We start from the raw sequence: 27,858 nt of genomic DNA, 5'->3' as shown, positions 1-27,858 counted from the left end.
GGGGGGATTGAGGCCTACTGCGCCCCCCCGAAGCCTGAGAAAGGCGTGGGGGGAGGGGGCTATAATTTATAGGAGAGATTTATTTGAAGAAATATTACAACATATAAAAACTACATAAAGTATCAATTCCCACTTGTACAAAGCGGCCGATTATTTTCAATACATTGCGGCGTAAAAACGGGAGATGGGAGGGTGGGGAGGGGGGGGGGGGGCCAGGGCAGGGCCGGGACCTGGGGGGGGTCCCGCCGGAGGTGCTGGGGGCCCCGTGGGCACCCTGCCGGGGCCGGGGGGGGCTGCACCGGGGGGGGGGAACCGGGGCGGTAGTGGAGTTCGACCATCACAGACAGCGGCGGAGGGCAGAGACGTGGGCACGAGCACAGCCGCAGGGAAGGTCCCACGGACCGAGAATTTTAAAAACAAACCAAAAAAAAAAAACAAAAAAAAACAAACAAAAAAATAAAAACAAAACCAAAAAATAAAAGGGGATAAAATAAATCAGTGCATGTTTGGGAGTCCTGGTGCCGGAGGCGCGTCAGTCAGCCGGTTCCACCGTTTCCATCTTCTCCGGGGCGCTGGGCGCTGTGGGGAGAGGAGGGGGGTGATGGCGGCGGTGCTCCCCGAGCCCCCGTTATTGCCCCCAATAATTCTCCACCTCCCTCATCTCCTGCTTTAATCGAGCAGAAACGCCAATCCCAATCCCCTGAGCCCCTTCTGGTGAGGTGTAGGGACCGCTGGCCCCGCACCTACCCGCGGTGTCTTCCCTCAGCTTCGCCAACACGCACGATTTGATCTCCAGCCCGATGGCTTTGGCTAGAGGAGGAGGCACTGCGTTACCGACCTGCGACAGAGGTAGGGTTACGTTGGTGCGGGCTCAGCGGCGGCGGTGCCGCGCGCGAGCGGCCGCGCTTCACCTGTCTGTGCTTGTCGAGGATGTTCCCGAAGAGCCGGTAGGTATCGGGGAAGCCCTGGGAGCGGGCGCACTCCCTCACGCTCACTACCCGGTGCTGCTCGGGGTGCAGAACCCGGCCCTGCGGCGACAAAGGAAGGAGCTGAAGAAAAGAGAGAGGGGGGGGACACCCTTCGTTTTGGGGGGGAGAGATCCGGCGGCACCCACCTGCTTGCCCATGGGTTCGGGGTTGGTGACGGTGGTGCTGAAGAAGCCATCCCACTCCAGCCGCCCGTAGAGCCCGGCCCAGTGGTTGTGCCGGTTGCCGGTGTGGGGCAGGCACCAGGGGATGAGGGTGTTGAACTGCCGGTCCGCGGGGTCGCAGGGCTTCCCTGGGGGAGACGGGGAGCAATTATCCAAACATTAAAAAAAAAAAGCAGCAAAAGCTATCAATCCGCTGCTCTCTCCCCAGACTGACCCTGTGGGGCCGCGCGTGCCACCAGCCCGATTAAACTTGATCACAGCTCGCTGTGAATCGCCTCTCGAGTGGCTCCCATCAGAGGCAGCTCCGTAAATGCCAGCAATAATAAAAAAGCATTTGAGGAACACGTCCACGTTTGAGGAACACGGCCTCATCTGTGTCACTGGAAAGCGTGGAAATGAAATAACTTCGCCAGCCACAGCAGATGAAATTAAAGAATGAAGCTCATAGAGCAGGCTGGGAAATTCACACTCGGGAGGTTTAAAAGAGCAAATATCAGCTGAAGCGGGGTGAGTAGAAGATATTATTTTATACGTTCGAGCTGCAGAGGGAAAATTGGTTTTGCAAGCGTTTATATCAATGGTGAAGGGAGCAGCTTGTCCTGCGGGGATGAGGACACCAGGACGATGTCCGCGGGAAGGAATGGGTGTAAGGGGCGCTGGGCTGAATTACCTAACCCTAATTAGCAAGGTTAGAAGTGGATTTGACCCCGTCCCACCACACAAGGTGCAGGAAATCTCCCAGTCCACGGGCTGGGGTGCTGACGCCTACCTTCTGCGCAGGAGCAGACTCCCCGCAGCGCTCCTGAGCTGCTGCGGCCGTTCTTCTTCTCGTGGTGCGTGTACCGCAGCTTGCGCGTGGTCGTGCCGTCCGACAGCCGCACCTCGATGTTGGGCAGGTCGCGCCAGTCGGAGCCGGGGGCCAGGGGGATGTGTCTCATCCGCGCCGCGACCAAGGCGCTCATGTCCTGCAAACGCCAAGCCTGCTTGTCACCTCCCACCGCCCCAGCGCTCGGTGGCAGGGCAAAGGGGCTCGGAGGGACGCCGGTCAGCCCAGCACCAGGTCTGCGGCCCCATTGCTATCACTGTGGGAGAGGGAGAGATCCCAGCAGCTCCACCAGCCTCGTTTTTGCCTCTCAAATTGCCCCAAGTTTTGGGATAAACACACAGGGACTGCTCGGGGATGATCTCACCCCATTTGCTCAGCACCCACAAAACATCCCTGCCCTAATCTCTGGGTCTGGCGGGTGCTAACGCAGCGTCACCCCCCCCCGCCACGTACCTTGCAGATGTGATCCCTGAGGATGGGCTGGTACTGGGAGCCCCGGATCTGCCGCTGGAACCAGGACTGGGGCTCCCCGTTGTAGGAGATCTCCAGGGCAGAGGCACCGTTCCGGATTTCGGGCAGGTCGGACATGGTGTCCCGCACCGTGATGGTGCGGAAGGGGCCGGAGTACGTCCTGGGAGCACGGGGCAAGCCGTGAGCAGCTAAACCCTACGAGCTAAACCCTCGACGAGCCACGCGGCGCTCCGAAGGCTCACCGGGTGATGTTGCTGACAAACTTCTTGTCGTCCACCACCACGCTCAGCTGGCAGGCACGGGGCGCAAACACGTGCAGGGGCTCGGGGAACATGGGCAGCTTCTCACCGGGAGCCGCAGCAAGGACGATGGCTCTCCGCCGCGTCTGGGCCACGCCGTACTGGCCAGCCTGGGAAGGAAGGGACCCTCCTGAGCAACGGGGTCTGGCAATCCCTGTCTAGTTTCCCCCCTAAAAAGCTGGGAAGCTCCCTCGAAAGCAGAGGAGTGAAGGAAACCAAAGAGCTCAAACTGCACCGCTTTGGAGGGGACGGTTCAGAGCAGAGCCAGGCTGGAGTCAAAGGGGTTTTGCTCTCGTGAACCACCTCGGGGTGCCGTGCTCGTGCCCCGAACCCACCTGCAGGACCCCAAAGGTGCACTGGTAACCCATGCGGACAAGGCAGCGCAGGGTGAGCTTCAGCACCATGGAGCGCTTGAAGGACACGAAGTTCCTGACGTTCTCCAGCAGGAAGAACCGCGGCCGGTAGTAGTCGCAGTAGCTGCCAGGAGGGAGAGGGACCACGAACGAGGATGGAGCAGCGGTCGAGGCTCCCGGGGACGTGCCCGCACCCCGCCACCTCCTTACCTGAGGAAGGAGACCACCAGGGAGTTCTTGAACTTGGAGTAGGTGCGGGAGTTGAAGCGATTCATGCCGCTGAAGCCCTGGCACGGGGGGCCTCCGCACAGCATCTCCACGTCCCCCTTCTGCGGCAGCTTCTGCCCCAGCGAGTTGGTTTTCTCGCCGGACATGACCAGCTTCAGCAGGACGTTGCAGTCCTCCGTGAAGACGGTGGTGCCAGGGTTGTTCAGCCGGAAAGCCTGGGCGGCCGGCTCCCACATCTCGATGGCCCACAGCGTCTCCGACACGCCTGGGGAGACGAGGCAGAGCGTCCTGGGCTTGCTCGGATGAGCAGAGCGCCGCTTCGTGCTCCCCGATCCAGCTCGGGGCTCCTAAGATAAGGGCTGGAGGAAGCGAGCAGCGAGATTTCCCCCCCCTCTGCCGCTCACCTGCCTGGTGGAAGCCCTCGGAGAGCCCCCCGCAGCCAGAGAACACGTCCAAGGTCCGCAGCTTGGGCAGCTTCAGCTCAGCAGGCTCCTGCTCGCTCTGCTCGCAGGGGACGGACGACTTCCCTTTGCCTTTGCCTGCAAGCAGAGCCCCGCTCACATCAAAAGGCAAAGTCATTTCCTCCGCTCAGTGCTTACAAGGCGAATTTTTCTGCCCTCCTCCTCCGCAGCAGCAGCAGCTAAACCATCGGCTTAAAGCACCTTTCTACCCGTAATTCTTCTGCCACTGCCAGAATACGCCCCTGCATTTGGAAGGAAAGCCTCTCCTCTTCCCCCCGTGATCCCTTTCCACCCAACAGCCCGTGGATGCAGTCAGACAGCTTCAGGCTCAGACCAGAGCCGCAAGAGCTCGCGGAGCAGCTCCTCGCCTTGGCAGGGTTCAAAACCCTACGCTAGAGAGCGGCCAGCCCCAGCAGAGGGCTGCCAGCAAGGAAAAAAAAAAACTTCAAGAGGGGCCAGATGCCGTTGCTGAGAGGTTTATTTCACAGAGGTGAGGTCCTTGCACAGCTGTCCCTTAAGAACAGAGCCACAGACCGCAGAGTTGCATCCTGTGAGAGCACCGGAGCGGGAGAAGAGCCCAGCAACATCTGGCTGGTGGCAAATCTTATCTCGGCTCCGCAGCACCCAACGGCAGGCGCGAACGGGTGCCCCACGCCGCCACCCACCCCCTTAGGCACTCACCTTTCCCTTTGCCTTTCCCCTTCCCTTTATTCCCGGAGCTCCGCGCGTGGTTGGGAGGATCTTCGAAGCTCTTGGTTTTTGCGTTGTAAGCCTTGGGGTGGGGGGGAGAAGGAGTTGGGGAAGCTTGAACACTACGAGCTTTCCTCGCCAAGATGCGAGGCGCGGGCTGGCAGAGCTCAGCGCGTGTTTTCAGGTCCCCTTGGGGCCGTGCCCCTCACCTCTAAGAAGTAGAAGCGGTCGAGGCCGCCCGCGGAATAGTCCTGGATGCTCTCGGTCAGGTCCTCGCCGTACACCACCGTGCAGCGGCCCTGCACAGCACGGAAATCGACGGTCGTCTCCTCGTCGCTCCAGTACAGGAGGTTGATGTCTGCGTGGTAGCTGGCTTTCATGGACTTGTGCGTGTTCTCGGGTCTGCAGAAAGAGCTCCTGCTTAGGGGAAACGCTCGGGGGCAAACCCTAACCCCGGTCCGGCCCAGGTTGTGGTGCTCCCCCCCCGCTGCACGGCTCCGTCTCCGCGGAGAGAAGCGGGTTTATTTCCTCCCGCAGCACGTCTGCTAGCACGAGCTGGGCGCAGCACCAAAGGGCTGACTCGTTTTGTACCCAAAGGACCTTTTGGGGTTTGCTGGGGGGAAGGAGAGGAAGCCAGCGCCGCGCAGCGAAGCAAATTTAAAGGCGGAGAGATCTGGAAGCGAGGCCTCAAACACGTGGCCTGAGCGTTAGCACGCTCCTCTCCGCTGCCAAGGCTCCTCGCACACATCTCCCCGCGGTGCACGGGGGATGACTAAGAGCCTGCAAATGTTTGGGTAAACACCCACACCCCGGGACGGCGCTGACAGCACGCTGCAGCAGAGGCTCCAGCGGCCCCAAACCCCTTCGGGCAGTGCTCACGCTGCTCCCCAAGGTCCTACAGAGGTGCCCGAAGTACCAGCGGGCTCCGCAGAGACCTTGTGCCGATGCCACCGAGCTCTTCCCGGCACCCAAAACACCGGGCAGCCCCGGTGGGAACCTCCCGGCCCCGCTCACCTGTAAAACTTGAAGATGCGCAGCTTGATGTCAGCCTCGTTGGGCTTGCCGTTGCTGCGGATGTTGCAGAAGATCTCCTTGATGCGGCCCACGCGGTAAGGGTCGGGGGCATCCAGGTTGCTGCCCTTGATGTACTCCGAGTACTTGCGGTAGTGCTCCGGGTGCAGCTCCTCGTCCACCGCCTCCTTCTTGGGGCGCTTGGCCGGGCTGGCGGGTTTCATGCTGGGGAGCGGGGAGAGAAAACACGTTGGGGAGCCCCTTTCCAGCACCCCAAATAAAATAACGCAGCCCGGAGCATCCTCCTTCCACCTCCCTGCTTGCTTCCACCTCTTCTGCCCCCCTCGCTGCTGCACGGGCACCGAGCCACTCTGGAATAGGGCACGCATGAGGTGCCTGCACGCTGCAGCCCTCTTCCTAAAGGGCTTTGCTATTTCTCTTCCCCTAATTATAGGGCAGCAGGCAGGGTCTTGTTCCCTCTTTCATCCACCCAAGCTCTTTCTTTTGAAGGGAAACGATCCGGCTCTCGGAGCGAAGTCGCTCCGTTCAATAACGGGAGGTGAAATCAGGGTTAAAGCTCTCGGAAATCAGGGCGCCGGGTGCTTAGCTTGTGGGATCGACAGGACGGCATCCCTAGAAGTGCTTCCAGCCCCCTGCAAGCACCAACCTGAAGGAAAAGGCATCGGGCAGCAGGTAGACGCCGTCTCCCACCCTGTACTGCACTCCGTTCTTGGTGGCCAGGGCGTAGAACATCTTCCCATCCCCTTCCTCCAGGGGCTCGGCCACTTTGGGTATCTCCTTGTGCCTCACCTCGTCCAGACGCGTGCAGCTCATGCAGAACCTGCGGGACAGGGACAGGAGCGCGGTGACGGGGCCGCGGGGAGGCTCCAGCGGCTCTGGCGAGGAGCGGTTCCCCCGCGCCGCCCCGCTCGCGGCTCACTTGTACTTGTTGTCTTCCGTGGGCTCGGTCTTCGGCGGCGACTCGAAGCGGGCGTACTCCTGGTCGTACCACATCTGGTAGAAGTACGTCCTCCCGTCGTCCTCCACCATCTTGATCTCCATGTCCAGCCCGCCCTGCTGGGAGAGAGGTGTTGGCAGGGAGCGGCGCCGCCGCCTCTCCGCCGCCGCCGCGCGCCGCCGCGCGCCGAATCCAGCCGGAGTTCGCGGGGCTCTCCCCCACCTCCATGGACCAGTTCTCCGAGGGCGCCTTGTAGATGACGTTGACTTTGCCGTGGATGTAGGACAGCTGCATGTCCTCGCATTCGTCCACCAGGAAGAGCTCCAAGGGGTCGGAGGTGGCCCCCAGGACGGTGTCCGAGCCCGGGCAGAACCAGTGCGCGTGGAACATCTGCCCGCTGCTGTCCTCCCACATGGCCGTCACCCTGCGGGCGAGGAGCCAGGGTTATGCCCTTCCTGGGACACCAGGAAGGGGCTGCATTGCTCTGAGCCTCACCAGAGCAATTAGGAGAGCAATTAGGGCTCCCTAATTGGCAACCACCACGAGCAGGGACCGACCTGGCGAGGTAGAGGGGCTTGGTGGGATCGTCGGGGCTGACGGAGACGCAGTCTCCCACCTCCAGGGTCTCCGAGTCGATGCACACCCTCTGGTAGTAGTCCTTCTTCCCATCGCTCTGAGGAGGCACGGGACGGTCGGGGAGAGCTTTAAATCCCCACGGGAGACACGGCCCCACTGCGGCCCCGTGCGCCCAGCCTCACCTTGACCGGCTCGCCCACCCAGGAGATGCGGCTCTTGTTCTGCTTCTTCTTCCTGCCCTGCAGCATCTTTTTGGGCGACGGCATTTCGGGGATGTTATCGTCCACTTCTTCATCCTCGTCAGCTTCCCGGACAGCCAGGTTGGGGCACCTGGGGTCACAAAAGGACCGTGGCTGCAGCCCCGTTGTGCGGGGACCAGGACGGACCTGGCGCTTTGCAGACCCCGTCCCCTCTCTCCGGAGGGGGACAAATGGCACCAGGGTGGCTCGGTGGGGACGCACCTCCTCTGCAAACAGGCCTGCTTGCTCCGTCCGCTGCCCCCAAACTTCACCATGTTCTGGCAAGCCTTGCATTTGCCACACTCGGGCTGCTGGCACACCTGTGGCGGGGAGAAATCAGCTTGAGCACGGGCAGGAGCAGCAGGGACCCCGCAGGCAGGAGGGGCAGGGGCTACGGGACGGCCTCAGGAACTGCTCCTCTTTGGATTTCAGGAAGAAATCCTTCACCATCAGGGTGCTGAGGCACTGGAACAGCTTTTGCCTGGAGAAGCTGCGGATGCCCCAGCGTTGGAAGCGTTCGGAATTGGGTTGGACGAGGCTTTGAGCAACCTGAGCTACTGGAAGCCGTCCCTGGCCAGAAGGGATCCTTCCAACCCAAACCCCTCCGCGCTTCTCCGTCCCGAGGGACCCAGCGAACTCGTGATGCGGGAACCCCAAATGGGGCTGGGGGGGCGTTCGGGGTGGGGACAGCACCGTTTCGCCTGGCCCCACGCGCCCGTTACCTCGCAGACGCCGCAGCGCCGGCGCTTCATGGCGTTCTCCTTGTCGTCCTCCTTCTCGTCCTTCTCGATCTGCTCCGAGAAGAAGGTGTCGAAGATGAGGTACACCAGCTTGGTGGTGGTGGCCTTGGTGGGGCCCTTGTCCTTGTCTATTTTGGTGGGGTGCCGGATGGCCTGCCGCCGGACGGCTCGCCTGCGGGCAAGGTGAGAGCCGTGAGCCCAACGCCTCGGACCCCCGCCACGCGCTCAGCACCCACGGAGCAAAGGGATTCCCTCTGGGCCAGTTTTGGGAAGATTTCTGCACCCATCTCCCGCTGCTATGAAAGCACCCGGGTTAAATCCCTCGAGTTCTCCCAGCTGGGAGCAAGCACCGGGCTTCATCCCGGGAGGATCCCGTCCGCAAAGCCGACGGGGAGCAAACTTTCGGGTTTCCACGGCCGTGCGGGGAAGGATGGGGGCTCACCTCTTCCCCAGGGTGACCCCAGCCAGCTTGATCAGGTCTCTCATGCAGGGCGTGATGAGGACGGGGGGCTCGTCGCTGTCCCCGGCTTCGTCGTAGCTTTCCACCTGCTCCACCACGAACTGAGCGTGCCGCAGGAGCGAGTCCTCTGTGAAGCGGTTGAAGTTCAGCCCCGCGGGAGGCACGGTGGTCTGCGAGGACGGGCAGGTTAGGGGTGGGGAAGAGGACGGGCGGAGCAAAACCCCCTCCACCGTCCCCAAATCTCCCCGCGGCCCGGCGCAATCCTGGGGGTCGCTCCGCTCACCTCGATCTTGTTGAGCAGATCCTCGTAGCTGACGTCGCGGTTGTTCTGCAGGAACTCCACCACGATCTTGCTCATGTAGATCTTCTCCTGCATCAGGGCGAAGATGGGCGCGTACTCCTCGCTGGGCTCCATCAGGATGTAGTCGGCGAAGGCTGCGGCCGAGAGCGGGAGGTAAAGAACCGGGGAACCGGGCGGTCAGGACCGAGCTAGGACTGCAGGAGATGTTTTGTTTTGTTTTTTTTTGGGGGGGGAAGCCAGCCCGTCCACACGGCTACAAGGGACCTCAGCACACGTGGTAGTGGCACCCTGCCCGGGGACTTGTCTTTTATTCTTGGCGTGCTGCTACCTCAGGAGAAAGCCAAGACAACCCCAGGTTGCTTTGCCACCACAAACTCCGTTTGCTGCTGCCCAGGGGAGCTACGTCCTCCTCTGACACCACCTCTGTTTGGAACAGAACAGGTTCCTGGAAGGGTGCCGTTCCTGCTCCTTGCAGGAAACGGGAAGGGAAACGCTTTCAAACCCCAAAAACTCAGCTTCTTCCCCTAGTTAGGGCCAGGAACAAATGGAAAAGCCTCTCCGGGAGTGACCCTGATTGAAGCAAGGACTTTAAAACACCGACACAGGTGCCGAGCCCGCCGCCCTGGCTCGCCCACCTGTGGTGAAGCCGATCAGGGCTTTCTCCCCGCCGTCGAAGCCCGTGATCCACCAGGCATTTATGGGCCCCAGCTTCTTGGCTCTCACCCCTCCTGCAAGAGAGAAGCCGCAGATGTCAGCCCAAAACCCAAGGAGCTGAGTCCCACTGGGGGGGGGGTGTCGCCGGCCCCGCAGACCCCCCGGGCTCCTCCGCACCACGCTCACCGTCCAGGCAAGGGTTGTCGTCGTAAATGGGCTTCACAGCTCCGCTGAAATACAGCTCGATGTTCCTCTCGATCAGGCCGGTGTCAAAGGGGCACAGGTGACCTCGCTTGTCGTAGACGCTGGTGGGGATGGAGGCAGGTTGCGTTTCGTGTTGGTTTTGTTTCTTTTTTCCACCAGGTTTGCGAATCCGGGGGGGGTTTTCCTAGCCTGCTCCCCCCAAATCTCACCTAAAAGAGGTGACTTTGTGCTGCGGAAGGTCCTCGTAGCTTTCAAAGCCGTCTTCGTTCGCGTCGAAGAGGGACAAGCGCTCATCCGTCAGCATTTCGGGCTCCTCCAGCTGGGCGAGACACAGAGAGGAGGGCGTTGGAGGAGCGCTCCCCGCCCGGCAGCACCCCGTGCCCCAAAAAGGGCCGATTCCTTACGGCATCGTCGGGATCCCCTTGGAAGAATTTGAGGTCAGGGTCATCGAGGTACTGTCTGCAGTCGACACACTTGGGAGGGGTGGTCTGCAAGACACGGGGGGGGCGGCGTGAGCTCTTCTCTCCCCGCTCCTCCACCAGCCTCGGGCTCCGAGCTCCTTTCCCCGAGCGGCCCCGTGCTCTCGTTCCCAAAGCATCCAGGCTCTTTGAAAGCAGCCAAGGCAGCTCTCGCGGGCCGTGCTGCTCCCCAGCTCGCTGGGGTTTTATTTTTGGGCAGCTGTGCGTGCTTGGAAAGGGCTTCCCCCTTCCCTCCGAGAACCCCAGGCACCACGTGGAAGAGCCGCAGGAATAAAAAAGCCCCAAAAACGCCGGGGTGCGGGCTGGGAAAGCGACTTACTTTAGCAGGTGTTGTAGTTTTAACCTGAGTAATTTCATCTTTTATCTCAGACCTGGGAGTGAGAAAACACAAAGAGGGGGTATGGATGAAGGCACAGAGCAGAGAAACGTCCCCACTGGCCCCTAAAGGTGGCGCGAGCGTGGTGCAGGCTGGATCCCCTGCTTCCCCCCGAAATCCCCTGCTTCCTCCCCAAAACCCCCTGCTTCCCCCTGCTCCTCCCCGTGCCGATGGGGCCGAACGGCCCCGACCCTGCAGCCCCAAGGGGGCCGGAACCGACGCTGCGGGGTCCCCAGGGTCCGCTCAGAAAACGCTCGAACAGCAGGCTCTGCTCCTCACCCTTCTTTGGTTTCGATTTTAATCCTCTTCTCGTCTTGTTCCTTGAGGGAGAAACGAAGGGGTGTACGAGGATGAGGACGGAGCGCCCGGCGGCCTCGGGAACAACGCGGACGCACGAGCAACCCCGGCCACGAGCTCACCCCCCGCCGGCACCGCCACGCACCTTCTCCTCCAGCTCCTCCTCATCCTCCTTCTCCGCGCTCACCTCCTGCTTCACCTCCCCGTTCACCTCCTCCGATTTCCGTTTGTTGGACCTGGTGGTTTCAAACGCCGGGGGGTCAGCCCCCGGGGGTTCCACGCCGGGCGTAACGAGCGCTTCGGGGGACGCCGAGGGGCTCCGGCTCCTCGCGGGAACCCGGCGGGTTCGGGGAGCGAGGGAGGAGGGTGAAGGCTCCCCGGGGACCCCCCGAAGGAGGCAGGGGTCCCACCCTGCGTACTGACCCTTTGGAAAACATGCTCAGGATGCTCGGCTGCCGGCCGGAGCTGCGGGTGACCCGGGAGCTGGCAGGAGACCCTGTTGGGACGACAGCCAGGGTCGGCGGCGTTAGCGGCGTGGGACGCACTGCCCTGCACCTGCCCCAGCCCCCAGGCAGCCAACAGCCCCCTCCCTGCCCCCCCCCAGCCCCCAGCAAGGCAAAGAGACCCCAAACCCCCATCCGGAGGGGCTCTGTTATCCACCCCACGGGGAACCACCGCGCTCCCGCTCCGTGTTGAATGGCGGCGGGCGATTCCCTGCTGCTTTTTACGCGGCTGCGAGAGCGGAGCCGTTACTTTTGCTCTCCCCGTTGGATCTGCTCCTCCTGGCCTTGCGGGCCCGCGGCACGGGGGTTGAGGAAGAGGAAGAGGTGGCCGCTTCCTCCATCTCCATCGCACTGTCCTCTTCCCCGTCGGGCCCAGCCCGCTCCGAGTCCTCGTCGCTGCCGTAGGCGCCGTTCTTGGAGCACCCGTTGGACGCCCGCAGCAGCGGCGCCGCGTCCCCATTCTCCGCCGAGAGCTCTTGGTGGAGCAGGGCTTTCACCTTGGCCAGGTACCTCTCCTGCAGGGAAGGGGGAAGAGGATCAGCGTGGGTTTGAACGGGGCAGGAGCAAAATGCAGCTGAGCTCTCCGCTCCCCCCGCAAGGAAACCGGGCACCGGGTCTCACCTCCGACAGCTCCTCGCAGCGCAGTTTGGCTTCGAGCTCGCTCAGCTGGTCCTGCACATCCGCCTGCAAGAAGCCCTGGATGAGGCTGAGCTTCTCCTGCACGCTCTCCTGCGGGGACGGAGGGGACAGCGTGGGCCGGGGGCGGACGCGGCTTCCTCCCCGCGGGGGCTCGGCTCCGAACCCGGGCGCCGCTCACCCAGCTGCCGGGGGACCTCCTGACATGACATGATGGCGAGCTCCGTGACAACGGGGACGCGGGGACATACGGACCGCAGCGGGACCGCGACCTCACCGCAGGGCACGTGTCCGGGGAAAAAGCTGGGCCAGCAAGGGGAGACGGGCTCTCACTTGGCCTGCCCGCCCTGCCCGTCCCCATCCCGCCCTGCCCGGGGTGAGCCCCGAACCGGAGCCTCGCGAGCGCTCCCTTCCCGTGCCACGCCGATGAATCACCGCGCGCCAAAGAGGCACCGAGAGCCCGACCGCGAGCTGAGCCGAGGGCGCGCGCTTTTTTTTTTTTTTTTTGGGGGGAGTGTGTGTGGGGGGGGAGCCCCGGAAAGGCGTTTCCCGCCGGCGGCGGCAGCACCCGGCACCCACCTTCTCGCTCAGGCTCTCTTCATCCCGCTCCAAAGCTTGCAGCCTGCCAGAGGAGAGGGGCAGGGGGTCAAGGGGAATCCGCGGCGGGGAGGAACGCCGGGCGGCTGCGCCCCGAAATCACTCGCGTGTGTCCGTGCGCCTGGGTGTCCGCCCCCCCCCACCAAACCGCACGCACCCCAGGGAAGGTCGCCGCTGCGTGCACGAGCAGGAAACGGCGCCGTACCCCAAAATCTACACCCCGAAACGGCGCCGGGGATGGGGAATAAAGCGCAAGGATGGGCACGGGGCACGGCCGAAACGCCGGGGGAGCAGCCACGTGTCGCCGTCCCGCGGGCGCACAAAGCGGCGCCGGGACGCCCCCCGACCCCTTCTTTTGGGGATCCCCAAAAGCGTTCCCAGCCCCCCCAAGACCCTCTAACCCCGGGCAGGACGTGTCCCTCACCGGCAGCCGGGGCCGGCCATGCAGCCGGGACGCGGGGAGCCGGATGCGGCGTGCCCGGAAGAGCGGCGGCCGAACCGGAGAGCGAAGCGGCACTCGCGGGGCGGTTTGGGGTGGTGGTGGGGAAAAGGGGTGGGTTTTGGGGTGAAGGGGGGGGGGACACGGGACACGGGGAGGGGCACGCACACACACACACACACGGGGTGAACGCTGGGGGCCCCCCCCTCGCCGCCGGCCGGGGGGATGCCGGGAGGAGAGCGGAAGGGACAATAGCGGCCGGGGAGCGCGGCACAGGAAGCGCCAGCCCCTCCGGGCGCCCTCCCCGTGGACGGGGCGAGACGGTTGGCGGGGATTTTTTTGGGGTGTGGGGGGGGCACACGCATTACGAAGCCCCCCCCGCCTCCCTCCCCAATATCCACGCGCACCCCGCAAGAGAGCGGGAGCGGGCGCGAAAGCCGCGGCACCCGGAGGAAGGCGGGCGTCCCGCTTCCGCAACCACCCCCTCCGGGGGAAATCGAGGCAGGAATTTCTGTGCCTCCCCCTCCCCGCCACGCTGCCACCCCACGAGGGGATGGGGTTGAGCGTGGTGTGCATGTTGTCCCCCCCCCCAAAATAAAAAACAACAAAACTAACCCCAACAAACCTTTCTTCCTGCCCCGGGTGGCAGCGCGGGGACCAAGCCACGTGGGGGCACGGGCGGGCGCCCCCATCGCCACGTGGGGCCCGGCCGTGGGGCAGGCGTTGGGCCCCCCCAGTCCTCAGTGACCCCCCCAGATTCTGGGGGTCGGGGCTGCCCCATGCAGAGGAAGAGGGGGCGACGGGGGGAGTGGGCACAGCGTGGGGAACCGTGCCCCGTGGCGGTGCTTGGGGCTGGGGGTGCGGAGCGGTGCTGGGGGGTCAGGGCAAGAATTGGGGGGGTCAGAACAAGAATTGGGGGGGTTTACGGCAGTCCTGGGGGGTCAGGGCGAGAATTGGGAGGGTTATTGCAGTGCTGGGGGGTATTATTACAGCACCAGGGGGCATTGCACTGCACGGGGGACTTCAGGGCAGTGCATGGGGGAAATGCAGTGCGGGGGGGGGCAAAGAGGGGGGCTGTGCAGTGCATCGGGATCCTTGCACTGCCTGGGGGTGATGCTCTGCATGGGGGGGGGGAGCACAGTGCTGTGGGTCAGTGCCCGGCCTAGAGCTGTCGGATCCATGCAGCGAGATGCAGTGCAATGAGGGGGGTGGCAGTGCAGTGCAGTGCAACACGGAGGTGTCTTTGCAGTGCAATGCAACTCAAAGCGGAGCTGTCAGTGCAGTGCAAGGCAATGCAAAGCATGGGGGCTGTCAGCACGGTGCAACGAGGGGGCTGTCAGTGCAGTGCGATGCAACACAGGGTGGCTGTCAGTGCAGGGCAAGGCAGGGTGTTGTCACCACACCACACCACGCTGCTGGGCGCTATCAGTACCATACAACAAGGTGCAGGGCGCTGCCAGGCATCAAGGCTGTGCCCAGGGTGGGCTGCAAAGCACAGAGCAGTGGAGGGGGTCACTCTGTTGCATTGCATTGCATTGCATTGCATTGCATTGCAGTACATTGCCTTGTGGTGTGTTGCATTTTGTTGCATTACATTGCATGCAGCGCATACATGCTATCGCATCACATTGCATTATATCATATTGCATAGCAATAAGTTGCATTGCATTATGTTGCATTACATTGCATGGCCTTGCACTGCATTGCATTGCATTCTGTTATGTCGCACCACGTTGCATTAGGTTGCATTGCATGGCATGGCACTGCACTGAGTTGCACTGCATTGCATTGCATCACATTACATTGCAAGGCATTGCATTATGTCGCATTACATCACACTACGATGCATCGCATCACACTGTAGACTGTTGCATTGCATTGCACTGCACAGCATTGCGTTACATTGCATGACATTGCATTGCATGACATCACAGTGCAGCGTGCTGCAGCACATTGCATTACATTCAATTGCATCGCACTGTGCCATATTGCATTGCATTACGTTGCAGCCTGCTGAATTGCATTACGTTATACCACGTTGCATTGCAACGCAGCCTGTTACACTGCACTGCATTACGTAGCGCCATGTTGCATTGTGTTCCATTGCATCTACTTCCATTGAATTGCATCCCATTCTGTTGCAGTGTTGCATCGTGTTGCGCTGTGCTGCATTGCATTGCATCCCATTGCATTACATTGCGTCGTGTTGCATTACGCTGCAGCCCAGTGCATTGCACACTGCACTGCGCTGCATTACAGCCTGTTGCAGTGCATTACGTTGCACCACGTTGCATTGCATTGCACTGCAGCCCATCACATCCCACCACACTCTGCATTTCATTGCACCGTGTTGCATTGCAACCCGTTTCATTGCATTGCAACCCGTCGTGTTGCATTGCAACCCGTCGTGTTGCATTGCAACCCGTCGTGTTGCACTGCACACTGCATTACACTGCATTGCATTACAGCCTGCCGTGTTACATTGCATTGCATTACGCTGCACCGTGTTGCATTGCACTGCACCGCAACCCACCGCGTTGCATTGCACGCTGCATTACACTGCATTGCATTACAGCCTGTCGCGCTACGTTGCATTGCATTACGCTGCACCGCGTTGCATTGCACTGCATTACGCTGCACCCTGTTGCATTGCATCGCACCGCAACCCACCGCGTTGCATTGCACACTGCATTACGCTGCACCCTGTTGCATTGCATTACGTTGCATCGCATCACGTTGCATCGCAATACGTTGCACTGCACCGCGTTGCATTGCACTGCACCGCGTTGCATTGCATTGCACCGTGTTGCATTGCATCGCGCCGCCCCGCCGCAACCAGCCCTGCGCAGCGCCCCCGGGCCGTGCCCCGGCGGTGCCCCGGTGCTGCTCCCGGTGCTCCCGGTGCCGGTTCCCCCCCGGTGCCCCGGGGACTCACCGTCGGCGCAGCTCGGCGGGCAGCGGGGCCGGGGGCAGCGGCGCGGCCCGGGCCGGCATCGGGAGGGCGGCGGCGGGAGCGGGGCCGGGACGGGAGCGCGCGGAAAGCGGCGGGGGCGGGGCCGGGCGGGACCATTCCGGGGAGGGCGGGGGGGGGGAGGATTGGGGATGGGAGGGTCCATTCCCGGGGGTGGGGGGGGGAACTGAGTGGGGGTGGGAGGTACCATTGGAGGGATTGGGGGGGTATTTGGGGGAATATACCATTGGGGGGTATTTGGGGGGGGAATGTACCATTGTAGGGATTGGGGGGGGGGAAATTTGGGGGGAATGTACCATTGGGGGATTTGGGGGGGGTATTTTGGGGGGGAACGTACCATTGTAGGGATTGGGGGGGGGATATTGGGGGGGGAATGTACCATCGGGGGGTATTTGGGGGGGGAATGTACCATTGGGGGGATTTGGGGGGATATTTGGGGGGGAGAATGTACCGTTGGGGGATTTGGGGGGGGATATTTGGGGGGGAATGTACCATTGTAGGGATTGGGGGGGGGGAATTTTGGAGGGAATGTACCATTGGGGGATTTGGGGGGATATTTGGGGGGGAATGTACCATTGTAGGGATTGGGGGGGAGAAATTTGGGGGGGAATGTACCATTGGGGGATTTGGGGGGGTATTTGGGGGGGAATGTACCATTGGGGAGATTTGGGGGGGAAATTTGGGGGGAATGTACCATCGGAGGGATTGGGGGGGGGAATTTTGGGGGGAATGTACCATTGGGGGGGCTGGGGGGGTTATTTGGGGGGGAATGTACCATTGTAGGGATGGGGGGGGAAATTTGGGGGGAATGTACCATTGTCGGGATTGGGGGGGGGGGGGGATGTACCATTGTAGGGATGGGGGGGGGAAATTTGGGGGGAAAGTACCATTGTAGGGATTGGGGGGGGATATTTTGGGGGGGAATGTACCATTGGGGGATTTGGGGGGGGGATTTGGGGGGGAATGTACCATCGGAGGGATTGGGGGGGTATTGGGGGGGGGGAATGTATCATTGTAGGGATTGGGGGAGGATATTTTGGGGGGAATGTACCATTGGGGGGATTGGGGGGGTATTTGGGGAAGAATGTACCATTGGGGGATTTGGGGGGACACGGGGGGGGCTGAACTATGGCGGGGGGGTGGGTGGGGGGAGTGGGGTGTACCACTGTGGGATTTGGGGGGGGATATTTGGGGTGGGACATACCATTGTGGGGATTTAGGGGGTGATCCAGGGATGGGATGTACCACTGTGGGAGTTGGGGGGAGGATATTTCGGGAGGAATGTACCATTGGGGGGATTGGGGGGGGCCACAGATGGGGCTGAACCACTGGAGGGGGGGGATTGGGGTTGGGGTGGACCATTGGGGGGGGTATTGGGGGGGTGGAATGTACCAATGGGGGGATTTGGGAGGGGATTGTGGGGGTGGGAGTCGTACCATTGTGGGTATGGGGGGGTTGGGCCGTACCACTGTAGGGATGGGGGGGATATGGGCTGAAACCCTGTGGGGTTGGGGGGCTCTGGGTCGTACCATTGCTGGGACCGGGGGGGATCGAGGTCCTACCATTGTGAGGTTGGGGGGGGTGAGGCCCAACCCCAGGACCCCCCCCTGAAGGGCCAGAGGCGGCCGCGGGGCAGCAGCGGCCTACGGGGCCTCGTCTGCCCTCGCACACGCGTGTGGACGGACGTAGATGTGAACACACATGCGTACACACGTGTGCACACTCACAGAGACCCAGACATGCTCATGGACACGTGTGCACACGTAAACACACACGTGCATGCTCACAGACACGCGTAGACACGTGGACACACACAGACACGCGTGTGCACACTCGGAGACACATGTGTGCACACTCAGAGGCACACGTGTGCACACTCATAGACACTCGTACACACTCGTCCACCCACATACACACCCAAAAACACACGTACACACCCGTACACACCCGTACACACCCGTACACACGTGTGCACACTCACAGACAAGCACACACACGCACACAGCCCCGTCCACACCCCTACGCCCGCGCACGCACGTGCGCACAGGCCCGGCCGCCACCGGCCGCCTCCTTCCCCCCGGGGCCGTTCCCGTCTGGCCCCCGGGTCCCAGAGGAACAGAAAGCAGAAGGCGGCCGCCCCCGGCCCCCCCCCTCGGCACAGGAAAACCCCGGCTTCCCGTTCCCGCCACCGCACCGAGCCCCGGGGCTGCTTTCGGCACCGGTGACGGCACGACGCGGCCGGGGGGCACCGGGGACGTGTCCCCAGTGCGACCCCACACCCCCCACACCTCAAAGTCCCCATCCAAGCTCTGAGTGTCGCCCCCCTCTCCCCCCCCCCAAAAAAAAAAACACCCATCCCCACCCACAAAGGAGACGGAGGCGGGTGGAAAAGCCACGTTTTAATACAAACATCGCCCGTGGGCGGGTGCCGGGGTCGGGGGTCCGCGGCGGGGCCCCATCCGCGCGCCAGCACGCGGTGGGAGGACGCTGTTGTCCCCCTCCCTCACCCTCCCCCCCCAAAAAAAAATAATAAAAAAAAAAAATACCCCCCCTCCCTCACCTCCACCCCACGGCGTTTCCCACGGGGCTGGGTTTTTCCCGAGCTTGGGGAGCCCCACGGGGAAGGGAATTCGCCACCGGCGCCGGCGGTGCCGCGCCGACCCGTCCAACGGGTCCCGGCGGCGGCCCCGGGGCTCGGGCAGGGCGTGGGAAGGAGCACGCGTGGCCGTGCCCGCGCACACGCACGCGGCGCACGGGAGAGTGGGGAGACTGGGAGGGGGGTTGGGAGGGTGTTTGGGGGATCTGTCCGTCCGTCCGTACCTGGAAAGGGAAGCCCGGCCCCCGAAACGGCGCCCTTCGTACCGCTGTGCCCGCTGTGGGGTGTCTGTGGGGCCGTGGGGGGCCAGGGGTGGCCATGGGGTGGCCATGGGGTTTCCATGGGGGATCCTTGGGGTGGCCATGGGGTTTCCATGGGGTATCCATGGGGTTTCCATGGGTATCCATGGGGTTTCCATGGTGTTTCCACGGGGTATCCATTGCATTTCCATGGGGTATCCATGGGACATCCACAGGACACCCATGGGGTATCCATGAGGTTTCCATGGGGTATCCACGGGGTATCCATAGGGTGTCCATGGGGGTACCCATGGGACATCCACAGGACACCCATGGAGTATCCATGAGGTTTCCATGGGGTGTCCTTGGGGCAACCCTGGGATATCCATGGAGCATCTCTGGGATATCCATGGGATATCCATGGGGCGTTCACGGGGCACCCACGGGGTGTCCCTGGGTGCCCACGGAGCATCCATGGGGTGTCCACGGGGGGGGTCCACGGAGCATCTACGGGGTGTCCGTGGAGTATCCATGGGATGTCCATGGGATTTCCACGGAATATCCATGGAACATCTGTGACGTGTCCATGGGATGCCCAGGGGGTGTCCGTGGGGCGTCCGTGGGACCCCTCAGACGGAGGTGGTGCACTCGCGGGTGATGGGCGAGGTGGGCAGCTCGTGCTTCTGGGTGCAGCGCTCCAGCGAGCTGGAGCTGCGCAGCGGCAGCATGCAGCGCCCCGGGGGCTCGCTCCCCCGGCCGGCCCCGCAGCAGCACAGCACCCGCAGGAACTCCCGGCGCATGTCCTTGCTGCGCAGCGTGTAGATGATGGGGTTGGCGGCCGAGTTGAGGGTGGCGAAGGCGAAGAAATAGTTCGCCTTGTAGAGGATCCGGCACGCCCGGACGGGGCAGGAGGCGTCCATGAGGAGGATGATGAAGGCCGGCAGCCAGCAGACGATGAAGGCCCCCAGGACGATGGTGACCGTCTTGAGCAGGGCCAGGGTCTGGGCGCTGGCGATCTCGGCGTGGCTGGAGCGCACGATGCAGTAGATGCGGCTGTAGAGCCCCACGATGGTGAGGAGGATGAGGGTGAAGATGGTGATGACGAAGAGGATGTAGCGCTTGGAGTAGAGGGGCAGGACGGTGGAGCAGTCGTGCAGGTCGCTCATGCAGTTCCAGCCCATGATGGGCAAGCTGCCGATGGCGGCGGCGATCACCCAGCAGGCGCCGATGAGCAGCACCATGCGGCAGTTCTTGTCGCTGCTGTAGACCTTCACCTTGGTGATGGCCACGTGGCGCTCGATGGCGATGGCCAACAGGCTGAAGACGGAGGCGGCCAGCGTGGCGAAGGCCGTGCCCTCCCGCACGAACCACTGCACCGGCGTCAGGCGGAAAGTGGTGGCCCCGGAGAGCAGGATGTTGGCCATGAAGGCCAAGCCGGCCAGCAGGTCGGAGAAGGCCAGGTTGCCGATGAAGATGTACATGGCCGAGTGGAACTTCTTGTTGCGGCAGACGGAGATGAGCACCAGCAGGTTCTCCAGCACGATGAAGCAGCACAGCACGACGATGAGGATGGAGACCGCCCAGCGCGAGGCGCTGGGCGAGCCCTCCGAGTCCTCCTTGGTGAAGTTGTAGTGCTCCCGGATCTTCTCCGTGTTGAAGTACTCCTTGTAGATGCTCCCCATGGCTGCCCGCCCGGCCGCCGAGCCGGGACGCGGCGCCCGGCGGAGGAAGACCTGCGGGGAGGAAGGCACCGGGGGGTTGGTGGCACCGGGGACGACGCGGCTGTGCGCTCCGAGCGTCACGGCGCGGGCACGCACACGGCGTCTCGCGCTCGGCGCCGGGTGGCCGCAACGGAGCAGAAATGACTCAGAGAGGAAATCCGGATGGCAGCGATAAGAGATGAGCCTCCGAGCTGCCCGGGGTGCAGAGCGGGGCCACCGGATCCGTCCCCAACGCTGGGGACACGGTGGGTGGCCCCATTGATGGAGGAGGTGACATTTTAGGGCCGGCACCAGGCACCGGCGCAGAGCGCCCAGAGGAACCAGAGCCCATGGGAGGGATGGGGACACCAGTAGGGACACTGGTGGGGACTGGGACACATGGGGATGGGGACAGGGGGCACCAATATTGGCCCCGAACCCCCCCACGCAGCACCCATCCCACAACAGGGACCCCGCGCTCGTCCCAGTTAGGGACTGGGGACCCAGCACCACCCCCCAGTTCCCACCAGTTTGGGAGGGGGGGACCAGCACTGCGCCCCCCCAGTTAGGATGGGGACCGCCACCTCCCCGTGGGGACAGGGGGCACGGCGCTGCCCCCCCATCAGGATAAGGCCCACGCAGCCCCAAATGGCGACACCACACCCCCTTTTTTTCCCCTTTTTCTTTTTTTGGGGTGGGGCGGGGCTTTCTCAGCAACGTGGGGGGCTCCGGGGGCTGTGTCCCCGACCCCCCCCCCCCAAGGCTGGAACAATGCTGGGACCCCCAGACACGTTGCAAGACCCCCCCCCCCCCCCCCGCATGCAATCACTGCCGGGACCCCCCCAGCCGGTCCCGGGACCGCCCAACCTCTCCCGGGACCCCCCCTCGCAACCGCTCCCGGGACCCCCACGCCCCACATCGAAACCGATTCCGGGACCCCCCCCTCGCAACCACCCCCGGGACCCCCTCCCCATGCAACCGATGCCGGGATCCCCCCCCCGGGACCCATCCCCGGGCCCCCACCCCGTATCCAATCCCGGGACCCCCACCCCGTAACCGGTCCCGGGACCCCAAAACCTCCGGTCCTGGGACCCCCCCCAAGGGGAAAAGGGTGAAGGGGAGGGGGTCGGGGGGGGGGGAAAAAGGGACGGGTGCCCCCCACCTCCGGTCCCGGTGCCGGTGCCGGCCCCGCCGAGCGCTGCCTCCCGCCGCCGCCCGGGCTCTGCGCAGCCGCGCCCGGTGCCCGGGCACCGCCCCTCGGTCGTCGGGACCCCCGGGGACCCCCCCCCGGTGGTTGGGGTCGGTGAAACGGAGCCGTGCGGCCACCGCTTCCCCTTCCCCTCGTCCCCGTTCCCCGGTGGCTCCCCGGCCCCGTTACCGGCGGCTGCGAACGCGGCGCCGGGCGGAGCGAGGGGAACGGGCGGCCCCGGAGAGCGCAGCGGGACCCCAAAACGGGACCCCAAAACGGGACCCCAAAAAGGGACCCCAAAGGGGGATGGATTTTCGACCGGGATCCCAAAGAGGGGTCCTCACGCTGGGATTTGCTCCCGGAATCCCAAAGTGTGACCCCAAAGCGGGATCCCCACCGGGATTCTCCCCCCGGGATCCGGCACCGGGACCCAAATCCAGGACCCCCAGCAGGATCCCAAACCGGGATCCCCACCAGGATCCTCCCCCAGGATCCCAAAGCGTGACCCCAAAGCGGGATCCCCACCGGGATTCTCCCCTGGGACCAAATTCCGGGTTCCAGTACTGGGATCTGGCACCGGGACCCAAATCCAGGACCCCCAGCAGGATCCCAAACTGGGATCCCCACCGGGATCCTCCCCTGGGATCCCAAAGTGCGACCCCAAAGCGGGATCCCCACCGGGATTCTCCCCCGGGACCAAATTCCGGGTCCCAGTACTGGGATCCGGCACCGGGACCCAAATCCAGGACCCCCAAAAGGATCCCAAACTGGGATCCCCACCGGGATCCTCCCCCGGAATCCCAAAGCGTGACCCCAAACTGGGATCCCCACCGGGATCCTTCCCCCGGGACCCAAAATCCCGGGAGGACCGGGATGCTGCACTGGGATCCTGCACCAGCACCCCAAACTGGGAGCCCCACTGGGATCTGCTCCTGGGAACAACACCAGGACCCCACAACGGGATCCTGCACCAGCACCCCAAACCAGGACCCCAAACTGGGACTCCCTCCTGGGACCCCAGACTGGGATTCTCTCCCAGAACCCCAAACTGGGACCCCAAAACAGAAACCCCAAACTGGGATTCTCTCCTGAAACCCCAAACCAGGATCCCAAACCGGGATCCCAAACTGGGATCCCAAACTGGTATTCTCTCCTGAAACTCCAAACTGGGATCCCAAACCGGGATCCCAAACCGGGACCCCAAACTGGGCTCTGAGGGGGGGCCTAGGAGCAAGAGGGGGGCAGAGCGGGATGGGGCTGGGAGGGGCCTGGGACATTTTGGGGGATCCTGGGACGCTTTGGGGTGTCCTCAGACATCTTTGGGGGGGTCCTGGGACATTTTGAGGGATCTAGGGACATTTTGGGGGATCCTGGGAGACTTTGGAGGATCTTGAGACATTTTGAGGGATCCTGGGACATTTTGGGGTATCCTGGGGCATTTTGGGGGGTCCTAGGACATTTTTGGGAGTCCTGGGACATTTTGGGGTATCCTGGGGCATTTTGGGGTATCCTGAGGCATTTTGGGGTATCCTGGGACATTTTGGGGGGATCCCGGGCAGGATTTAGGGCACCTTATACACAGAAGGCCCAGACAAAAAGGATCGGAGGTGGCCCAGACAAGGCCTCAACCCCCGAGGCACCTCATGGGGGGGGGGGGGGGCACAGGGGTCAGGGCCCCCCCCTAGGTTACGAGGGCACGGAGCGGGGTCAGCGGGGCCGGGCAGCACAGGGGCCGCTTGTTCCCAAAATACCCGCCCGGCAAATTGGATAAGCCCCCGGGCGGCCTGGGTTTAAGCGGCCGGCGGAGGCGGGGGCCAGATGGCAGGATCCGGCCCCGGGGGGGGGGGGGGACACCGGACGGCCACCGAATCCCCCCCCCTCACCCCGTGTCCCCAGAATGTCCCCAGAACGTCCCCAAAACCCCCTTGGGGCCGTGGAGTGTTTGCGGAGTGGGGCTGCGGGGTGGGCACGCGGGTGTGCAAGGGGGTCGGGGGTGTCGGCACCCATGGGGGCACGCGAGGGTGTGGGAGGGTGATGGGACGTGGGTGCTGGCACCACGGTGCACACCTGTGTGTTGGTGTCCCATGGGTGCTGGCACCCTGTGCACACTCATGTTGGTGTAAACGACGGCACGTGGGTGCTGGCACCCTGTGCACACCCATATAGCGGTGGCCCATGGGTGCCAGCACCCTGTGCACACTCGTGTTGGTGTAAGTGATGGCACGTGGGTGCTGGCACCCTGTGCACACCCGTGTGTTGGTGCCCTGTGGGTGCCAGCACCCTGTGCACAATCGTGTTGGTGTAAGCGATGGCACGTGGGTGCTGGCACCCTGTGCACACCCGTGTGTTGGTGCCCTGTGGGTGCCAGCACCCTGTGCACAATCGTGTTGGTGTAAGCGATGGCACGTGGGTGCTGGCACCCTGTGCACACCCATATAATGGTGTCCTGTGGGTGCTGGCACCCTGTGCACACCCATATAATGGTGCCCCATGGGTGCTGGCACCCTGTGCACACCCGTGTGTTGGTGCCCCATGGGTGCTGGCACCCTGTGCACACCCGTGTGTTGGTGCCCCATGGGTGCTGGCACCCTGTGCACACCTGTGTTGGTGTAAGCAATGGCATGTGGGTGCTGGCACCCTGTGCACACTCATGTTGGTGTAAGCGATGGCACGTGGGTGCTGGCACCCTGTGCACACCCATATAGCGGTGCCCCATGGGTGCCGGCACCCTGTGCACACTCATGTTGGTGCAAGCGATGGCACACAGGTGGCAGCACCCTGACACACACCCATATAGTGGTGCCACATGGGTGCCAGCGCCCTGTGCACACCCATATAGCAGTGCCCCATGGGTGCTGGCACCCTGTGCACACTTGTGTTGGTGCAAGCGATGGCACCCGGGTGGCAGCACCCTGTGCACACCCATATATTGGTGCCCTGTGGGTGCCAGCACCCTGTGCACACACACACGAGGCCACGCACGTGCCAGGACCCCAAAATGCACAAGAGCACACCCATGTCGGTGCCAGGGATGCCACAAGGGTGCCCCCACCCCTTGCACACCCACACCCACGGGTGCCCCCACCCCTTGCACGCCCGTACCAGTGCCAGGGATGCCACACGGGTGCCAGCACCCCTTGCACACCCATACACATGGGTGCCCCCACCCCTTGCACACCCATATCGGTGCCAGCACCCCGTGCACACCCGTATACATGGGTGCCCCCACCCCGTGCACACTCGTACACACGGGTGCCCCCACCCTTTGCACACCCATAGTGGTGCCCCCCCCCTTGCACACCCATACCAGTGCCCCACCCCTTGCACACCCATACTGGTGCCCCCACCCCTTGCACACCCACTGGTGCCCCCCCCCTTGCACACCCATACCGGTGCCCCCCCCTTGCACACCCATAGACACGGGTGCCCCCCCCCTTGCACACCCATACTGGTGCCCCCCCCTTGCACACCCATACCAGTGCCCCCCCCCTTGCACACCCATACCAGTGCCCCCCCCCCAGCTCCTTGCACCACCACCCAGCACCGCAGCCGTTACCCCTTGCACAACCGGCCAACGGCCCCCCCCCGGGGACACCGAGCTTGGAGGGGGGGGGCGCACACACACACAAACACACACACACATGGAGGGGGGGGGGGGGCGTGCAAGGGTCCCGCTCCCACGGCCGAGGCTCCGGGGGGGGCCACGCAGCTGCGGGGCAGATGTCGGCGGGGGCCGCGGCAGCTGGTCTGGATTAGGGCCCCCCCCCTCCCCGCCCCATCCCAAAGGGGCCGGGGGCGAACAATGGGGGCTGGCGGCGGCCCCAGCACCACGGGGGGGGGCGCACAGGGGCCAGGACCCCCCCCCCAAAGATAATGAGTGGGGGTGTTAAGACCCCCCCCCACACCAAGGATCGGTCCCTTGTGGGCCCCCCCTCCCCGTGATGGGGTGGATGTGGTGTCCCCCCCCCACTGATTTTTGGGGTCTGGGGGCAAATTGGGGGGGGGTACCCAAGGGGGGACACCGGGGGGGGGGCACACATTTGGGGGGGGCACTCGTGGAAAGGGGGGGTCCCGCTCCATCGCGGTGGGGTGGGGGCTGGATAGGGCCACCCATAATTTATTTTTTTTGGGGGGGGGGGGGAAATTGGGGAGGGATGCGGGGAGCCGCGGGGGGGTCGGATCCTTTACTTTGGGGGGGGGGGCGCACGCCAAATTTGGGCACCCCCCCTTAATAGAGGGGCCGGGGGCAGCCGCAATCCGCACGGATTTATTTATTTTTTTTTGGGGGGGGGGCACCGAAAGGGGGGGGGCAGGGCCGCCTCCTCTCCCCGCCAACCCCCCCCCCCCAAAAAAAAAAAATAATAAAAAAAATCCCCACCCACGTCGCCACCCGTGAACCGGATTTTGGGGAGGGGGGGGGCGAATTTGGCGCCTCGTTTTTAGGAAACCCGGGGGGGGGGGAGGACCCTAAATTTTTTTTTTTTTTTTTTTTTTTTTTTTGGGTGGGGGGGGTCGGGGGGTAAAGGGGCCCGATGGGGGGGGGGGGGGCACGGGGCACGGCCACGGGGGGGGGCTCGCGGCGCCTCTTACCGGCTGCGCTCCGCTCCCAGCATGTGCGCGGGGGCGGCTCCGGGTGGGGCGGCCCCGGGGCCCTCCCCGCCCCCGGGGGGGGGGGGGGGGGTCGGTGACGCCCCCCCCCTCCCCTCCCCCCATCCCCTCCCCCTTTCCCCATCTCCCTCCCCCCCCCTCCCCGTTTTTTTTTCTTTTGGGGGGTGTTGGAGCATCTTTGGGGTGTGCCCCCCCCTCCCCATAAATAATTTGGGGGGGGGTTTCCCGGGGGGGGGCGGGGATAGGAGGTGTGTCCCGTCCCTCCCCACTCCCCCCCTTCCACGCCCCCTGGATTTTTGGGTGGGAATCGGGGGATTTTATGCTTCCGGAGGGAGATTTTTATTTTTTTTTTTTTTGGGGGGGGGAGGATGGGGGAGGAACTGGGGAGGACTGGGGGGACTGGGAGGTACTGGGGGGACTGGGGGATACTGGGGGGCACAGGGGGAACTGGGGGTATTGGGGTGTACTGGGGGAACTGGGGGTAACTGGGAGGTACTGGAGGGTACTGGGGGAACTGGGGAGTACTGGGGAGTACTGGGGGAAACTGGGGGGACTGGGAGGTACTGGGGGGACTGGGAGATACTGGGGGGTACTGGGGGAACTGTGGGCACTGGTGGGACTGGGGGGTAGTGGGAGGTACTGGTGGGACTGGGGGTATCTGGGGGAAGTGGGGGGGACTGGGGGCACTGGGAATAGTGGAGGTACTGGGAGAACTGGGGAGCACTGGTGGTACTGGGGGAACTGGAGGGGACTGGGGGGGGACTGGTGGGTACTGGAAGCACCGGGGGGATTGGGGGGTACTGGGAAGACTGGGAAGACTTGGGGGTACTGGGCAGTATCTGGGATTACTGGGAGCACTGGTGGTACTGGGAATACTGGGGATACTGGGGGGGAATGGGGAATACCAAGGGCACTGGAGGGTACGTGGGGTTACTGGGGGACACTACTGGGGGTACTGGGGATACTGGGGAGTACCGGGGGCACTGGAGGGTACTGGGAATACTGGGGGGCTGGGCGGGGTACTGGGGTGCTGGGGCTAGTGGAGGTACTGGGAGCACTGGGCCACTGGGGGGCACTGGTGGTACTGGGAATACTGGGGGGACTGGGAGGGGACTGGGGGCACCGGGGATAGTGGAGGCACTGGAGGTACTGGGAGCACTGGGCCACTGGGAGGCGCTGGTGGTACTGGGAATACTGGGGGGACTGGGGGATACTGGGGATACTGGGAACACTGGGGATACTGGGAGCACAGGGACACCGGGGGTTCTGCAGGATACTGGGGGTACTGGAGGAACTGGGGGATACTGGGGGGAGGCACTGGGAGCGCTGGGGACACTGGGGATAGTGGGGGGACTGGAGGTGCTGGGGGTACTGGGGGCACTGGGTGGTTCTGGGAGCACTGGGGGTTAGTGGGAGCACTGGGGGCACTGGGGATACTGGGTGGAACTGGGAGCACTGGGAGGTACTGGGGCACTGAGGGATACTGGGGGGCCCCTTGGGGACACTGGGCATACTGGGAGCACTGGGAACTAGGGGTACTGGGAGCACTGGGAGTTACTGGGGATACTGGGAGCACTAGGGATAGGGGGGTGCTGGGGGTACTGGGA

At 63.6% G+C, this 27,858-nt stretch overlaps 3 protein-coding genes across 10 annotated transcripts; all 3 read right to left on the bottom strand.

Annotated features, from left to right (window-relative positions):
- Positions 1–60: 60 nt before the first annotated feature.
- DNMT1 (DNA methyltransferase 1) lies at positions 61–15,978 on the bottom strand. Of its 6 annotated transcripts, none has more exons than XM_084501666.1 (34): positions 15,884–15,978; positions 12,492–12,534; positions 11,898–12,005; positions 11,527–11,791; positions 11,197–11,269; positions 10,919–11,009; positions 10,756–10,796; positions 10,420–10,471; positions 10,026–10,109; positions 9,831–9,940; positions 9,604–9,722; positions 9,399–9,491; positions 8,746–8,897; positions 8,445–8,632; positions 7,985–8,174; positions 7,485–7,582; positions 7,206–7,353; positions 7,005–7,120; positions 6,670–6,871; positions 6,430–6,566; positions 6,157–6,330; positions 5,493–5,714; positions 4,688–4,880; positions 4,470–4,560; positions 3,732–3,866; positions 3,310–3,592; positions 3,082–3,223; positions 2,690–2,856; positions 2,430–2,607; positions 1,920–2,115; positions 1,115–1,278; positions 912–1,028; positions 748–838; positions 61–579 (listed from the first exon to the last, which is right to left on the bottom strand). In XM_084501666.1, exons 1-34 carry the CDS (start codon positions 15,940–15,942, stop codon positions 533–535), a joined length of 4,569 nt encoding a protein of 1,522 aa, XP_084357792.1. In that variant the 5' UTR covers positions 15,943–15,978; the 3' UTR covers positions 61–532. The 6 variants fall into 6 exon arrangements, with proteins under 6 accessions (XP_084357792.1, XP_084357793.1, XP_084357794.1 ...); XM_084501667.1 differs by having other exon boundaries at positions 6,430–6,563; XM_084501668.1 differs by having other exon boundaries at positions 11,898–11,960.
- Positions 15,979–19,010: 3,032 nt separating this feature from the next.
- On the bottom strand, positions 19,011–26,264 carry S1PR2 (sphingosine-1-phosphate receptor 2). Of its 3 annotated transcripts, none has more exons than XM_084501797.1 (2): positions 26,234–26,264; positions 19,011–20,487 (listed from the first exon to the last, which is right to left on the bottom strand). In XM_084501797.1, the coding sequence occupies exon 2, from the start codon at positions 20,434–20,436 to the stop codon at positions 19,384–19,386; it is 1,053 nt and encodes a 350-aa protein (XP_084357923.1). In that variant the 5' UTR covers positions 20,437–20,487; positions 26,234–26,264; the 3' UTR covers positions 19,011–19,383. The 3 variants fall into 3 exon arrangements, with proteins under 3 accessions (XP_084357923.1, XP_084357924.1, XP_084357925.1); XM_084501798.1 differs by lacking the exon at positions 26,234–26,264 and adding an exon at positions 21,617–21,649; XM_084501799.1 differs by lacking the exon at positions 26,234–26,264 and adding an exon at positions 21,478–21,494.
- On the bottom strand, positions 21,829–24,419 carry LOC311425669 (uncharacterized protein; the record flags this gene model as incomplete). The annotated part of the gene is made up of 2 exons (XM_084501613.1): positions 24,341–24,419; positions 21,829–24,242 (listed from the first exon to the last, which is right to left on the bottom strand). The coding sequence occupies exon 2, from the start codon at positions 22,918–22,920 to the stop codon at positions 21,829–21,831; it is 1,092 nt and encodes a 363-aa protein (XP_084357739.1). The 5' UTR covers positions 22,921–24,242; positions 24,341–24,419.
- Positions 26,265–27,858: the final 1,594 nt, after the last annotated feature.

Source organism: Aythya ferina (genome assembly GCF_964211825.1).
Source record: "Aythya ferina genome assembly, chromosome: 33".
In the NCBI taxonomy this organism is placed as follows: Eukaryota; Metazoa; Chordata; class Aves; order Anseriformes; family Anatidae; genus Aythya; species Aythya ferina.
This window is presented reverse-complemented; position numbering and strand designations above follow the sequence as displayed.